This window comes from Podarcis pityusensis, assembly GCF_964106645.2.
Source record: "Podarcis pityusensis genome assembly, chromosome: 2".
Classification (NCBI taxonomy): domain Eukaryota; kingdom Metazoa; phylum Chordata; class Lepidosauria; order Squamata; family Lacertidae; genus Podarcis; species Podarcis pityusensis.
In genome coordinates this window covers 65,885,188-65,901,052 of record NC_138029.1, presented here as the reverse complement: position 1 = coordinate 65,901,052, position 15,865 = coordinate 65,885,188, and the positions used below count along the sequence as shown (strand labels likewise).

Below are 15,865 nucleotides of genomic sequence, written 5' to 3'. Positions count from 1 at the left end.
AAAGTATTTTTTTGAGTATTGTTAAAATAATTAGATAAGTTAGGAATGCTTATATATACTTTGTCGTTAATAACATTGTTATTAATTAGTTATATAACACAACCATCAATATGCACGGCCCTCTACAGAACAAGAAAAATCAACCAACCAACAACAACAAAAAAGACAGGCTGTTAACCTCACAATATCAGGCATGGATGCAGAAACCTTTGGCTGGACTCCATATCCCATCAGTCCCAGTCAGCATGGCAAATGGAGAGGGTTGTTGGGAGCTGCAGTTCTGCAACATTCCGAGGGGACCAAGTTCCCCTCCCTGAGATATCTGCTTATTTTACTGCATAAGCACACCAGCCCCCTTGGTAGCATTTCACATCTTAAAATGCATTTATTCCACGATCTGCATGACGATGTAATGCGTAGAGAGTTTGTTTCCATGGCAATCAACTATTCCAATTTTCTTCTTTGAAATTACCCCTGATAACGTCTTTGTGAGGGGGGTGGGAAGTCATGTGTAACTTTGAATGCTAAGGGGAAGGATACATAAGATGGTGTACGATTAGCAAACTTTGCATCAAAAGACATTGGTGAACGGTGGGAAATTCGTGTTATGCCCAAGAGAATGAAGACAGCTCTTGATTTCCTACACTGAAGACCATTTTGAAAGTCTTGCTTTGGAATGGAGTCCATGGTCTGAGAAAACATTTCCTGTGATGGCTTCTGTGTGGTAACATGCAAACTGGCTCTAAGCTCAGCAATGAATGTGTGTGAACTGTTTTTCTGAGACTCCCCGATATTGTGCCCATCCCAGTAGCCATCTGCCTCTGCCCTCTTTCGCCAGTGCTGACTACAATGGTGTTATGAAAGGTGGCCAAGCCCTGCCCGTCACTCAGCTCATATGCTTTGTCAGGAAAAAGAATGGTGAGGCTCCTTGAGAGCTTTCCATAATCATCTGTGAGATTCCCATATGCTGAGAAAACAGGTTGCTGGGCTAGAGGGCCCTTTGACACTTCTTATATTCTTGTGTAATGGCTGCTTGGTGTTCCTTAATGAATGTCTGTGAGTGTTAAAAGATGGGTTCTTGGTACCTAAATCTTTGGATTATTCAGAGTATTTCCTGAGGCCCCTTGACTTAATTGAATGAAGGTGGGTGTGTCTGTGAAAAGGAACAAAAGAGAAATTGTGCCTTGAGACTCACGCCTGGAGTTGTAAGCACCTGGAGATCTGATGTGGGGAAAAATGCTGTTTTGGGCATGTTTAGTTTGTCTCAGTCCATGTTCTACATGCATATTTGTAAAGAAACTCAAATATTCAAAAATATCATGTCTCCAGTGTTCTCTGCTCCAAAGGAAACCAAACCCAGGTAAGCAGTACCACCACTCTTGTTCACACACCCTTTTCCACCTCATCCATCCATTGCTTGTACTTACAAGTCCCCTGACACGAGTCGATTCTATCCACATATGGGATTCAGCAACCGCAGACCAACACAACTTGCACCCCAAATGGAAAGCAGGAAATTGCACAATGTGCAGAGCAAATAATGCAATGAAGTTCGTGAAACCTGACATTATATCATCAAGTAATTAAGAAAGTAGAAGACTTTCCCAAAACACATGTGCCCATTTTAGAGATGGAAACATAACATTTAAGCTTGATAGATGTAAATGAAGATTCTTTTTTTAAAAAACAAACAAACTCTAAGAGACTATTACAGTTTTATTGCATTCTGAATTCAAGATGGTAGTTTCTCCTCACCCTCTCAACTTTGGCAGGAGAGTGGGACCACCTACCTGCCAATCACTTTATGTTCTAATCACATTGGATGATTGAACTTTAACAGCTGACAAAGAAGGTCCCCGTAACCAGTGGCGTAGCGTGGGGGGTGCAGGGGGGGCCGGCCGCACCGGGCGCAACATCTGGGGGTTAGGGTTAGGGGGCGCAAATCCACGGGTTAGGGGGTGCAAATTACTTGCCTTGTCCCGGGTGCTGACAACCCACGCTACGCCCCTGCCCGTAACTGCCCATCAGGGCCTACAGCAACTTCCTCTTAATGCTCCTTTAACTGGAGCATTTTTTCTTTCTTTCCAAAGCAGAACTCTCTAGTGCCACTCATGTTCAAGCACTGACAATCAGCTGATCATTGGTGCTTGCAATTTGCACTTTAAAGTTCAATCTGCTGACTGTTTGGGGCTTCAAAGCATCTTCCAATTCCGACCTCCCTTTGGCCCAGTCCTGTGTGTCCCACACCTGATCTCAGGGTTGTGCCTTGGCCCAAATGGTCTGGTGGGCCAAATGGGGAAGCCTGGGGGACCTAAACAGGCCTATGGATTGGCCATTCCACTCCTGTGATGGGGGACAAACAGCAGGGGAACTGAATTATCCTGATGGCTCACAGGTTACCAGATACATGTTATTTAGTGCATTTTTAGTGCAAGGGGAAGGCTGTCCCATGGCCACCCAAGTAAGCCTGACAGCCACCCAGTAAATTATGCCACCGTTGTCCCCTACTGCTGCGTTGTCCACACCACACCCAAAAGGCCACTTTCACCAGGTTCTTCCATGGGTCCTGCTCCCTCTAAGTAAGGGGACAGCTCACCTACCAGCTACGCCTTTCCCTGGCACTTTGGTTCTTCCGAGCAAACTTGCCTGGGATTGCTCGCGCTGCTCATTTCATGAGCAATCATTTCAGATCCGGAACATTTTGTACTCTGCATGCAAATACTTTCCGGGAGCGTCATTTCACCGGGGGAAGCATAACGACGAAGAGTCAACGCCGAGCTGAAGGGCTATAGGTTGACTAAGGGCTGCCTGCGAGTACATGCAGAGCTGACCCAGGAGACTTGGCCTCTTGCAATGCATCAACTGCGCTTCGCAAGCAATCGCCACTCCCTCCTCCTGGTTGGGGACTTCAAAACAGATCGCAGCCCCCAGAAAAAGTAGGGTCTTCTCTCTCTCTCTCCCGTCTTCCCTTCCCGCCCCCACCTCCAAACTCCGAACTGCCCATTTCAGAGGTTATGAAACGCGCTCCGCAATGGCTGTTTCACAACAGGGGCGGGCCGAAGCCGGCAGCCAATGGAGCAGCTCTCCGGCTCCATCACATGGGGCTACTCCACATTTTATGTAATATTCGGGCCTTTTTTGTTGTTGTTTCATGTTTGTGCGCGCGCCTGTGTTCAGAAGGTAACCAAAGGGGTCGTGGGTAGGGTGGGGGAAGCAATCTGGCGAGTGAGCAGGAAAAGAAAAGTGACCGATTGTGCTTTTTCTGTTTGCAAATCCTGCCGCCACGCTTCTCCCCTCCTGCTAACTCGCCCCAAGTTGACGCACGCGGAGAGGCGGCCGGTGCGCCCTGCAGGAATCCAGAGGCGAGGGAGGAAATCGGATGTCCTTCGCTTCTCTCCCAGCCTCTTGGAAAGGGGAGCGGATGGGCAGCGCGTCGGCGAAGTGGCACGATCGCAGCAGGACCCGTCAGAAGAGTTTGAGGAGAAGGGGGCGGGTGGAGCTCGCACTTACACAAGCAACCTCCACTCCGCCCCGGCCGGCACCTCTCCAAAAAGTAACCTGCTCGCTTAGTTTCCGCGCAGACGCGGCAAAGGAGCGGCGGGTGGCGCGCTGCGAGCGAGCTTGACTTTTCCCCGGTCGTGGTGGGGACAAAGGGTCATCCTCCCCTGCGCCGCCGCCTCCCCCTGTTGTTTTTGTTTTGGTGTCTGTCTGGATGCATTCGAAAGCTTCTATGTCTCGGGCGACGAGGCTGAGCAGGCACCTCTTGGGTGAAAAGGGATGAAATAGGGGCAATAAAAAAGGGTGGGACGACGACCCGCAATAAACAAAGGAAAGTGAAAGCGGAAAGCTGCTCGCATTGCACCAGCTGCTGCTTCTCGATCCGTTGCAAAGTTCTCCGGAGCTCGCTCTGCGTGGGGAACCTCCGGGGAAGAGCGCTGCGCCTTTAAGAGCCAGCGAACCACTCGGCTCGTGGTCTTGCCCCCCCCCCCCCAAAGCAGGAAGGTGAACCTCCCGGCCTTTTTGGGAAAGTGTCCCCGGTCGCTGCAGGAGGCTACTTCGCCACGCCAAGTTGCTCCCACGGGAGACTCGGTTTTGCAGGGAAATCCTCTTCCCACCCCCGCCCCCAATTCCATCCCCGCACCTTTTCGATGCCGCTCTTCTTCAGAGGCGATCGCCCTTCGCCCGTTGCCCTGGGAGGCACCCTTTAGCCAGCCCCGCTGTCTGCCTGCCCTCTCTCTCCGTGGCAGGAGCCATGGAGATTTTCCTGTGCGCCGCTTGCCACCGGGCTCTATGGGACCCAGTGACCGTGTCGTGCGGCCATACCTTCTGCAGAAGATGCCTCGGAGGAGACTTGCCCTCCAAGTGCCGGCTCTGTGGGGGGAAGTCCGTCCTGCTGGGATCGCGGACGGTGGCCTGCAACGTCCTGCTGTGTGACTTGTTGGAGAAATGCTTGGACAAAGGCACTCAAGTGGCCAGGCTGAAGACCGACTTGCAGGAGCTGCTGAGAAGCAGAGACTACCGGGCAGCGCTGAGGAGCGTGCAGAAAGGGCTCGCGCTGGGTAAGCGTTGCATGCCCCAGAGATGCCTTATGGGGGACTGGGGACACTGACGGGTCTGGTGGGGGTAGAGGGGCAAGGCAGGTTAATAGGGGGGCTTTGACGGATTTCTTTCGGGAGTCTTGAATTTGAAGACACACACCCCGCCGTCGCCGGTTATGCAACTTGTCACCGTATCGCATTGTGTAAGCAGCGAGGGACAATCCTCGATAACAGTTTGTCGCCGAGTTCCTCGTTTCCTGCTCCTTACAGGCAAGAGACTTTGCGGACACGGAGCCGCCTTCCGCGTATGCCACATATGCATGTCGCATTCTGCCAAAACGGCTCTTTGCATTAATTTTTTTAAAAAAAAATATTATTAAAAGTAAACTTTTGGGAAGTTTGCTTCTCTTGCAACTTTTTATGCTGCGCGTGTGTCAAGGAGAAGAAGGCGTCCAGTGGCGATGGTGACATCAGAAAATTACTTATACAACGAGGGTTTGTTGGTTTGTCTTTTTATAGAAAAAAGCATGGCTTTGCCTTATATGGCAGGCACAGCCCTTTTATAGGGCACCTCGTGGGACCTTTGAAAAGCTGACCTATGCGAATTGTGCTGCCGGATTTGCTGGATCTGTTCAGGGGTGTGGGGAACATGTGGTTGCCTTTGGCTCCTCTTTGTGGGCACAGAACACAAAAATAAGGGTAGGACATGGGAGCAGCCAAGACTTTTGTTAGGGGGGCAGGGCTTTTGTGGGGGGGGGGAAGAACCTCAGTTTCCTATGTACTTTTATGGAATTTTATTGATGGGGGGCAGGTGCCCCCCCTTGGCTAAGTCCATGGAGTAGGACGTAGTCATAGTTCAGGATTACTGGTCATTTCTGTAGCTGTCCTTTCTGAACTTAATAGGCAGTATGACTTGCCCAAGACTGTGTGGGGATTTGAACCCAGTACACGCTTTGCTGCACAAAATAAAAGTGTAGCGGGCAATACTATTTCTTCCCTGATCATAGAACTGGAAGGGACCACAAGGGTCATCTAGTCCAACCCCCTGCCACGCAGGAATCTTTTGCCTAATGTGGGGCTTGAATCCACAGTCCTGAGATTAAGAGTCTTATGCTCTACTGACTGTGCTATCCTTCCCTAGAGAAGACATACACTCCCTCTTTCACCTCATCATTTACATGCCCACTCCCCAAACTCAGGGAGTGTTGTGATTTCCACCCCCAGGTTTTCTTTAAATAGTTGGCTGATAGGGAGAAATTCAACAGGCTCCTGGTATAGAGAGGCAGTGAAAGAGAAAGCTGCACCTATTGAATTAGCATGACATTGTGTTGGGGGGTAACCATCAAACTGAAGAGGGGGAAACTGTCAAGTGGAGGCTGGATGAGCTTATTCCACTGTGCTAGGCTCACCTGTTTTATGAAACACCTGTTCTCCGCGTTTGAGTCATTGCGGACTCTGAGCTGGTGTTTTATAACAGGCTCTTAACAAATGAAGAATGATGTGAGGGCCTCAGCAATTCTATAAAGAGATGAAGGTCTGAATCAGTGAAGCCTGTATGATCCAGCTGCTCTTGAATCCCACAAGCTCTAGGTCACCTCAACTTTACCAACCTCAAAGGCAGTCCTCCTAGATTCCTCTTTAGGCTTATTCAGGAGGGAACATGTTGCAGGGTGCAAATAACTCTCTGGATAATATAGATTAAAGCTGTAAGTCTATGCATGCTTACCTGGGTGTAAGCCCCATTGAACACAATGTGATTTGCTTCTGAGTAAACCTGCTTAGGATCTCACTGTTAAATCCTTTAATTTAGCACTTGGTTTTGGGGCGTGTGTGTGTGTGTTTATATAACACAGCACAAAGATTTCCGTTTCTGTGACAGTAATCAGCGGTTAGCATAAAAGCTAGCCCTCACTTTGGGTCATGAATTTCTTGTCAGGACTTGCCTGTAAACAGCATGTTATGTTATTTATGTTTTGTAAATTCAGCAAAATATGCATGACTAGCAGTAGTCACAAGGATTCATTTAGGAATTAGCTGGACATTTATTCAGTTTATTATGGAGAGATTTATATTTCTTGTGTAGAAGTCCAACTATATTCCTGGTTTTACAACAAGAAACTGATCTGAAATTAACCTTTAATTCCACCATGAGCTATAGTACTGGATTCACTTTTGTGTCTGTAACCATTTAAACCACTCTCCCAAACTGCTTAATGGCTTGTTTGTCACAAAATACCTTTATTTTTGTATGGTATTTGCATATAGATAGACAGTGTGTGTGTGTGTGTGTGTGTGTGTGTGTGTGTGAGAGAGAGAGAGAGAGAGAGAGAGAGAGAGACTTTCCTGAAAAGGCTGGTCCAGATCAGTGATTTTTTTTTTATTCAGTTGTAAAATCCTCACCCTTTCTGCCAAACTTCTAGCATGCAAAGCTGACTGCGTAGTCTGTTGGAGTCAGTTTGGGTTATCACATTTTTCTTCTGGAGACTCTGTGTCTTTGACAGCCATGCAGCAGGCAGCTATTCAAGAGGTGCAGCTCTCCCAACCACTGTCTTTGTGCTAGGCGGGTTTTTGCATGTTCAATTTCTGCCTGTTGTTTTGCTAGCAATGGTTTAGAGACTTGGTCAGGAAAATAAGGCAGCCCTATGTATTTAGTTAATATTGCCTGTTTGATAGAAAGTGCTCTTTCTTCAGCTCACCTCTTAAAGCAACAATTTAATGCATTTCACAACAGACAATAACTTCCTTATGGAAACTCACCAAACTGGCATTCTGTTGTTTTCAGAGCCACATTTATTGCTCTATTCATCTTCACTTCATAATTTCTTTCTATTATTGTTTTGGTTTGTGAAAGAAACAGCATGCAATAAAATCCAGGGAAATTGAAACCTTTTCATTTTAGGCTAGTTTAATGTTTCTTCTCTTCAAAATTATGATTGCTAGGACTCCCACCTCAGTCAAATATTTTCCAGTAGACTAACTTAAAACAAACCTTTGGGATCTTCTCTGCCTTTAGCAGCAATCCTTTACACAATTACCTGCGAGTAAGCTGCACCAAATTTAAGTTGGTTAGAAATCGGTTCCTACCAATCCCATGTTTTTGTGTAATCCTAAACCTGATTTCCGAAGTCTGAAATGGATTGTGAACAATATTATTTTGATTCATTAAATTTCCATCTTTCCCTTCTTTGAAAAGGAGCCCAGGGTGGCAAATAGCAATGTAGTAAAACAATAGAATTTAAAAAATGAAATAAAACCTGTTTAAAACATTAAGGACGAGAGCATATGCAAACATCAGGAAGAGTTTTGCATACAATAGTTAAAGGGCAAGTACTGCTGCTGTTGCAGAAATGATTGGGTTTCATGCAGGGGCAATTCTTAAGCCGTACCTTTCCTTTTCATCCTGCAAGGCTACAAGGTGGTTCATTTGGCCAACATGCACTTATGTGCACACCCCATACAGCACATCTGTGTGCATGCAGACCACACATGAATGCACATAAGCAGGTGCGCACACACACATGCACTGAGCAGAGGTGGTACAAACAGGTAGACAAGTGAACACACAACATTTACAGATTCAGCTAGGCTCACTTGCCAAAGGCAGGGCACAAAGGCAGCCAGGCAGCAGTGTCTCTCACACATCCCCTCAGCAGTGAGGGGCATACACAGACAGACAAACACATTAACACAGGCAGGCAGACCAGCCAAATAAGGGGGGGGGGTATTTCTATCTCTTTTCCTCCCCATTATACTGCTCTGGGAACTAGAGGTTTCCTTCCACAACACTGTGATGGGGAGGAAAAGGGAGTCTATTCAAAGATCTCTTTCCTTTGCAAGGGAATCTCTTCTTCTGGAGTTGGTGCCATTGGAAGAAGGTCCTGGGGCTCAGGAAACAGGAAGAAGCATTTTTGGTCCCTGTTTCCTTAAAACCACCTTGACATGGCTGCCACACAAGAGGGAGAAGAAGTGCCTTAGCAAGTCAAGGCAGAGGCTGATGGACCCTCCACAGCGGAAATACCATGGAACTACAATAGGGAGCCCCTTCAATAGAACAGTTACATTAAAATAAATAAGTAATTATATCCAACTTTTTTTAAAAAATGGAACGTTGTTTGTTTCCTCACCAAATGTTTAGGAGTGATGGAGATGCATTAGCTATAATTATGTGGGAACACAGGGTAACTGGAGAGGAATGGTATTGGTGTGGGATGTGCTCAATGCAGCCCCCTTGTGTTCTTCATAATTCTCTTAGACACAGACTGTTTAAGCAATTAAATCTTGGTCCACATTTTGAACAGTGCATCAGCCGCCTATCCAGCAACCCATCTTCAACCATATCAAATGATTTAAGACCCTCAGCTCTTTATTTACTCACACAAGAAGAAGACCTGGATACAAAACAGAACAGTTGAACATCAGGTGTAGATGTTGGGTGGGAGACAGGTGAAGAAACAGCAATTGGTTAATATGACATGTGGCAAGACCCTAAACTCAGGCTGTTTTTTATTTCATATTGCAACCTTCATACAAGCAGAAGGTTGTGATGTCCCACGTGTGACAAAACAGGTGAGCAAGCAGGTGAAAGAGTGCAGCTCCACTTACAAGTTAGATCTATATTTATAATCTTCTTGCCTACAGTAGCATTAGGATAGGGATGAGGTACCTGTGATCTTCCAGCTGCAGGTGATACTGGGCTCATCAGCTTCAGCCAGCGTAGCTGATGGCCAGGGACCATGGGAGTTGTAGTCCAGCAACATCTGGAGAGCAAGGTACCCCATCCCTTCTTTAGGTGGCTGTCATGAGCTGCCCCCTCTCTTATAATGCCCCTGTAGGAAGGCCTTGGCTTGAAGCTGTACTTTAGAAACAGGATGCTCTAGCAAAGCAACATATGAGAAATGGCAGAATGTAGCCACTAGAAATGGGAAGGAATCTTATCCTTCACCTCAAGCAGCAAAATGTCTTGGAACTGTCACCCAAGTTGTACAACTGCTGCTTGTGCTTCCGAGTCCATGCCTCTGGCATGACCAGAGAGGAGGAGGAATTGGTTTATTTCCTGAAAAAATCTGGTGTGTTTTCAAAGTAGGATGTTGCATTTCCAGTTCCTATAGGCTTCATATTATCAGTGAGAAGAACGCTCTCAATAAGCCTGGGGGACTAGGACAAATCAACTGCTGCTTGTGCCTCCGAGTCTCTTGCCACTAAGCAATACCATCCACATAAGATACCAAGCCACCTCAGATTGTTCTAACACAATCCAGACTTCACTGTGTCACAGGCAGAAAGCAAGAACTGAAGGTACACGCAGTACAGATAAGTCGAGCTTGACTATAAACTCACTTCAAATCACCTCTCTCTTACGCTCATGTTGTCAGCATTCTGTCGAGCATTTAGAAGTCACCAACCCATTTTACAGATGGATAGTGCAGAGATAGAGATGACTTCCCCAGCACAGCGGGTGAATCTATGGTGGAATACTCGAGCACAACAAACACTAGATCTTGCTGAGCCTGGCTATGGCATAACTTTTTAGTAGAGCATGTTGTGGATCAGGTATGTAGGGCTATGTAAGAAGAGCCTATAAACTGTTAATGGGCCTGAAGAAGTCTGGCAGTAATCTGGCAAACTGACACAGTCCTAAATTCTGTGCATCCACTCTTGGCATGTGGCTGGTCATCACCAACGCCCCAGACAGGAGACAGTGTGGCAATCTTAAGTAAAAGAGTTGGATTCTGCAAAGCATGGTACTGCTTGCAGAAGTAAGGTGCAGAGTTGTTTGCGTGGTGATCCCAATTATACTTGACACAAAGCAAGAGTGGTGCTCAGATTTAATTGCTTATTATATACTCTTATTATATAATGTGCCTTTTCCCCTGACGAGACTCAGGGCCGCTTGCAGAATCTGTACCTTGCTACCGGGTTGCCTTTAGACTGCTTTTTCAGTCAACCAAGTCGGACAAAATGAACAGTCTCTCCACTACTTCCTCTTCCATCTTATCACCTAGGTCAGGGGTCAGCAACCCACGGCTCCGGAGCCGCATCTTTTACACCTTTGCCGCGGCTCCGGGGCGGATACTAGCGAGGGGAGGAGGCGCATTGTGCGCCCCAACACTCCCCACTGTGGCGGGCACTGTACTGGCTGTGACGTCGCATGGGGGCGGTGCGTGCTTTAGTCACGCACCGTCCCGACGTCACCTTCCCGCCCGCCCGCCTGCTACATTGTAAGGGGCATGTACGCTGGTCACTGCATTGAAAGGGGGCATGTACGCTGGTCAGTGTTTTGAAGGGGAGTGAAGAACACACACACACAAAAAGGTAACTTGTTAATTTAACATTTATTTCTATGAGGAGGAGTAATTCTGAGGGGTCAAACAAAGAAATAATAAAAAAGTGACAAAAAAGTTATTTTTATAATGACGAGTTTTGCGGCTCCCAGTTTTTTTTTCTTCGGAAACGGGTCCAAGTGGCTCTTTTTGTCTTAAAGGTTGCAGACCCCTGACCTAGGTTCAAAGACCCAACTGAAAGAAGACATACTTGGGTGCTGTGAAGATGCAACAATGTACCCACCAGTCCATACAACCCCTTACAATGTTGCTTGCCTAGGAAATGGCAAAGGCACTTAAATATTTTGTGCAAGGCAAAGGCTTGGCGAAGGCCTTAAAGATACCGGAAAGCCACAGGTTAGCCTTCCCTGCTATTATCCAAAAGGGATTTAAGGCAAGGATAAGGATATTATTGTCTGCGGAGTCCAGGGCAAACTTTCTCTTGCTCCCACTAAAAAGTATTTTATGCAACAACATGCCCTCAGGGAACCTGTATTTGGCATCTGAAGGGGGAACCTGTGAGCCATGGAAGCTGGGAAAGTGCTGCATTTGTTTGTTATGCTTGTTTTTTTTATCAATTCTTTATAAGAACAGAATGTACAGTCATTGGATAATGCAGACATAAGTGGTGAGCATTAACAAAATAACTAGGGCATATGCCACTAAAAGGTATTTTGATCGGTCAGAAGCTGTAGATTGTTAAAATATTCACGAATGATAGACGTCTTGAAACACCAAGCAAAACAGTATCGAGGCAAAGCTTACTGCATTTTCCAAATGACTCCCTCCTCCCTCCTTTTTTTTCAGCCTTGAAGACTGTGCCTGCCTCCTCCTCTAGTCATTTTCACTTGTTCAGTGAACAAGGTCTAAAGGTCTGAACACATTTCTGTGAGGGGGCGGGACTAGCTGACATAACTAGTACCTGCTGTTAGTCTTATCCTTCATGAGTTCATCTAATCCCCTTTTAAAGGCACCCAAGATGGCAGCCATCACCATGTCTACACATAATGTATATTTGCAGAGATCCTGCCTCTTGTAGAATTCCTGATTTCGTATGAGGAACTATGCACTATACATTCAAAGTGGAATCATTCTGCTTTAAACCATTGTCACTTCCCCATATGAATGCTAGTTTAAGGGGGCCGAGAGTTGTTAGGCAATCCCTCTTTCTCTCCTAGAGCTGCAATTCCCTCAATTAAGATTGTTGAACCATTCTTGAGAATCGTAGCTCTGTGAGGAGAATAGGGGTCTCCTAACCACACTCAGCACCCTTAACAAACTACACTTCCCAGAACTCTTTGGGGGAAGCAATGGCTGTTTTAAAGTGCCATGATACTGCTTTAAATGTTTAGTGCAGGTGGGATTTAACTATGCATACAGCCTTCAGATGTGTAAGGGAGAGGCCAGGAGCTGGGACAGTAGCTGTGAGCCTGATTCCCCCTTTCTCCATATGTTCACTAAACACGTGAAGGGAACTTCTCTTCAACCTATGACCACGAATAGTGGCAGTTTGTACTCTGTTCCCTACTGTTTGCATTTCTGGCTGGCCTTGGATCGATTGCTTCTTTTACATGGAGTTTGGCATGAGAATGAGGTGTGGGCTCTCGGTCCCCATCTCCATGCATCATACATTTGTATGAGAGTAGGTGCTCACCCAAAGGGACACGGGTGGCGCTGTGGGTTAAACCACAGAGCCTAGGGCTTGCCGATCAGTAGGTCTGCAGTTCGAATCCCCGTGACGGAGTGAGCTCCCGTTGCTCGGTCCCTGCTTCTGCCAACCTAGCAGTTCGAAAGCACGTCAAAGTGCAAGTAGATAAATAGGTACCGCTCCAGCAGGAAGGTAAACGGCGTTTCCGTGCGCTGCTCTGGTTCGCCAGAAGCAGCTTAGTCATGCTGGCCACATGACCCGGAAGCTGTATGCCGGCTCCCTCGGCCAATAAAGCGAGATGAGTGCCGCAACCCCAGAGTTGGTCACGACTGGACCTAAATGGTCAGGGGTCCCTTTACCTTTACCTTAGGTGCTCTCCCGGATCATCTGTCCATCACGTGCTTATGACGTACACAGCTTCTTTGTGTTACTATTATTTCTGCATTTGCTGCATAATCAAAGCCTGTCGCCCCAACTCTAAAATATACATTGGGAGCCCATGGCAACACTTGATAAGATCTGTGGGTTCTACATTGGGGTAGTGTGACAAGTTCTTAGAAGCACTGGCAGCTCATGGCTTACTCTAAGGATCTTTGTCATCTTGCGATTGTTGGGTTCCGCCAAAAAAGGGTTGATCGTGATGAATTTCAACCTTCCAGCTCTAAAAGCATTCCAGCGCACTTTGTTTAGCAACTGACTCTGGGATGATTTCATTGCAGGTTTCCAGATTTAAAGTTAGACACGAGGGTCAGAGTTTAGCTAATTTATGTAAGGGGAGAATGTGACCCGCAGCTCACGGCAAGCAGGCTCCCTGTGCTCCGTGGTTCTCATTCTTTCAACATCTCTGCAATGGAAACTGTTGTTGTGTAATCACTTTTCTGCAGCACTGATAGATGAATCACTGCTGCAGTACTGATAGGTGAATCACTAGAGCAAAGGCAGCCCTGTGGTGTTTTTTCTTTTTTTAATTGTGGAAATGTACTGGCTGGGGACGGAGGGGTGGGTGGGCTGTTGACAGTCCAAGAACCATGTAGGCTACCAGTTTTAATTCCTCCCCTCTGAGGTAAAATAAGTACAGCTGCATCACTCTAATTCAAAAGCCAGTAGGTCCTGTCATTAAACAAACTGAATTGAGTGACCGTGTCGGATTCTGCTGAACTGCACAAGAGCATGCTTTTCAAATGAGGATTTTTGGGCATGAATCTGCACAAAGAGAAGATTATCTGAGATACAGTTCAGATGTTTTATTCTAAATAAGGCTTAAATGTGGAATCTTAGTGTTGGAAGAGACCCAAGGGTAATCTAGTCCAACCCACTGCAATGCAGGAATCTCAGCTAAAGCATCCATAATGATGGAGGGCAAGTAAGGTGCTGCTATAAACTGAGGGATGTAGACTATATGAGCTTTCTCCCAACCTTGGTAGAATGTTATTTCTATATCATTCTCTTTTTTTTGAAATCATTTTTTATTTGATTTTACAAATGTAAATTAATTGCAATACCAAATACATATCCATAAAATGAGATTTCTCTGAATCTCGAGACTCCCCCCCCCCATCCCCTTCATGGGTTCTATTGTCAGCCTTTCCAACTGCATATTATTTCATAGCCTATGCCTTTCATCTATCCATATTGTCCATAGTATTTGTTACATTACAAGTGGGATTAAAATCCTGCTAATGTTTTCATCTGCTTACAGTGGTCTCCTAAATAAATTACAAACTCTTCCAATTCTTTCTTGAATTTCTTGTCTGCTTGTTCTCTGAGTTTCCCTGTCAGCTTTGCCATTTCAGCATAGTCTAACAGCTTAGTTTGCCATTCCTGTCTGGTAGGGAATTTCTATTGCATTATCAATACACATAGCACCTCTTTAAAACTTGTGGATTTTGTTTTCTCTCTCTAAATAAAAGCTGATTTCCATCCCGCACCTCTGGTGTAGATTTGTTTTTTATTTATTTACCTTAAGGCATTTGTAGCCAGCTTTTCCCTCCAAGGAGATCAAAGCAGCATCAGTAGCAGATGGGCATGGTGGGGCAAAGGTGCTAATCTGACCTCCTGGCAGGTGAGTCAGTGCTGCTTACCAGGGTTTTGGGGAAGGCAGTGCAAACGCAGCAGCAGGAGACTGGAGTGCTGTATAGGCTCTGCTGGTGCATTTGCCCCACACTGACCTTATAGTGCCTGTGCCTCACCTCTTCCTGTAAGCAACAATGACTCATCTGCCAGGAGGTCAGGGAAGCCACTCTGCCCCACCACGCCATTTGCTACTGAAAGCAAAACATTAAAACCTGGGAGCAAAAAAATAAAATAATATGAGTAAAAAGGTAAAGGGACCCCTGACCATTAGGTCCAGTAGCAACCATATTAAATAGAGACCTCAAACAACACAGAGTGTTGCATCTGTGAGTATAACCACAGAAAGAATCCTGCATTGTAGAAGGATGGACTAGATGATTCTCAGAAATTGGGGGTGTATATTCCTGTCTTGTATTCGTAGTCCTATGCATATGTACTCATAAATAAGTCCCGCTGAGTTCAACGAGGCTTTCCCCACGTAAGTGTGTACCAAATTGCAGCCTTAATCTGTGATGGGAATTATTTTGGGCTGTGTCACACAGAACCTTTATCTCCAGTTCCTCATTTCCAACTTGCCCTTCTACTGCAAATTCAGATCTGGAAAACGTGTGTGTGTGTGCGTGCGTGTACGTGTGTGTGTGTACTGGAAGGTAACATCACTTATAGATTTTATAGATAGCTGGATTGTATATGTGGTGAATGGGTTTTGGAGATGATGGGATTTGTGACCAGGTTAGGAGCAAACTGAAGTCACCCAACAATCCCATCATTTCAACCCTTTTGATGTCTGCTTGTACAGTGGTTTCTGATCCCCAAACCTTGCCCAGATGAACCATAACGCACTGGAAGATAACACAGTCTAGCTAGTATTTATTATTATTATTATTATTACTACTACTGTTTATTAATTAAATTTCTGTACCACCCTTTATCAAAGAACTACAGGGTAGTTTACAATATAAATACACAAAAAATACATACCATAGTAACAAACAAAAGCAACACACACAGTTTAAAAAGTTTATGTCACCTTTCATTAACTTGGGAGCAGGGTGGATAAAAATCAATGCTTATTTTTTTAAAATAAAAAAATCAGATTTTAAAAAATTTAAATCAGATTTTTTAAAATTTAAATTGGATTTTTAAAATAAAATGCTTTTGGAGGAAAAATCTTCCTAAAGATAGTTTTCTATTTAAGTTACATTATAGTCCAAAGGCTATTCATCAGGAAATAAGGATTTGTTTTAAGTTTTTCATATGTGCTAAAACTCATTCTAAGTTTTCTT

At 45.5% G+C, this 15,865-nt stretch overlaps 1 protein-coding gene and 1 long non-coding RNA gene across 3 annotated transcripts in view; both read left to right on the top strand.

Annotated features, from left to right (window-relative positions):
• Positions 1-3,083: 3,083 nt before the first annotated feature.
• The window catches only part of LOC308466992 (LON peptidase N-terminal domain and RING finger protein 1-like), a 32,444-nt gene continuing 19,662 nt past the window's right edge, over positions 3,084-15,865 (top strand). The window contains exon 1 of one of the 2 annotated variants that reach the window (XM_080988403.1): positions 3,084-3,180. In XM_080988403.1, the coding sequence (XP_080844529.1) occupies positions 3,099-3,180 (82 nt within the window). In that variant the 5' untranslated portion in view covers positions 3,084-3,098. The other variant, XM_080988402.1, reaches the window with a different exon arrangement.
• LOC308467748 lies at positions 5,391-15,627 on the top strand. The gene is made up of 3 exons (XR_013981279.1): positions 5,391-10,540; positions 11,040-12,504; positions 12,877-15,627. It is a non-coding gene; the product is annotated as an uncharacterized lncRNA (long non-coding RNA).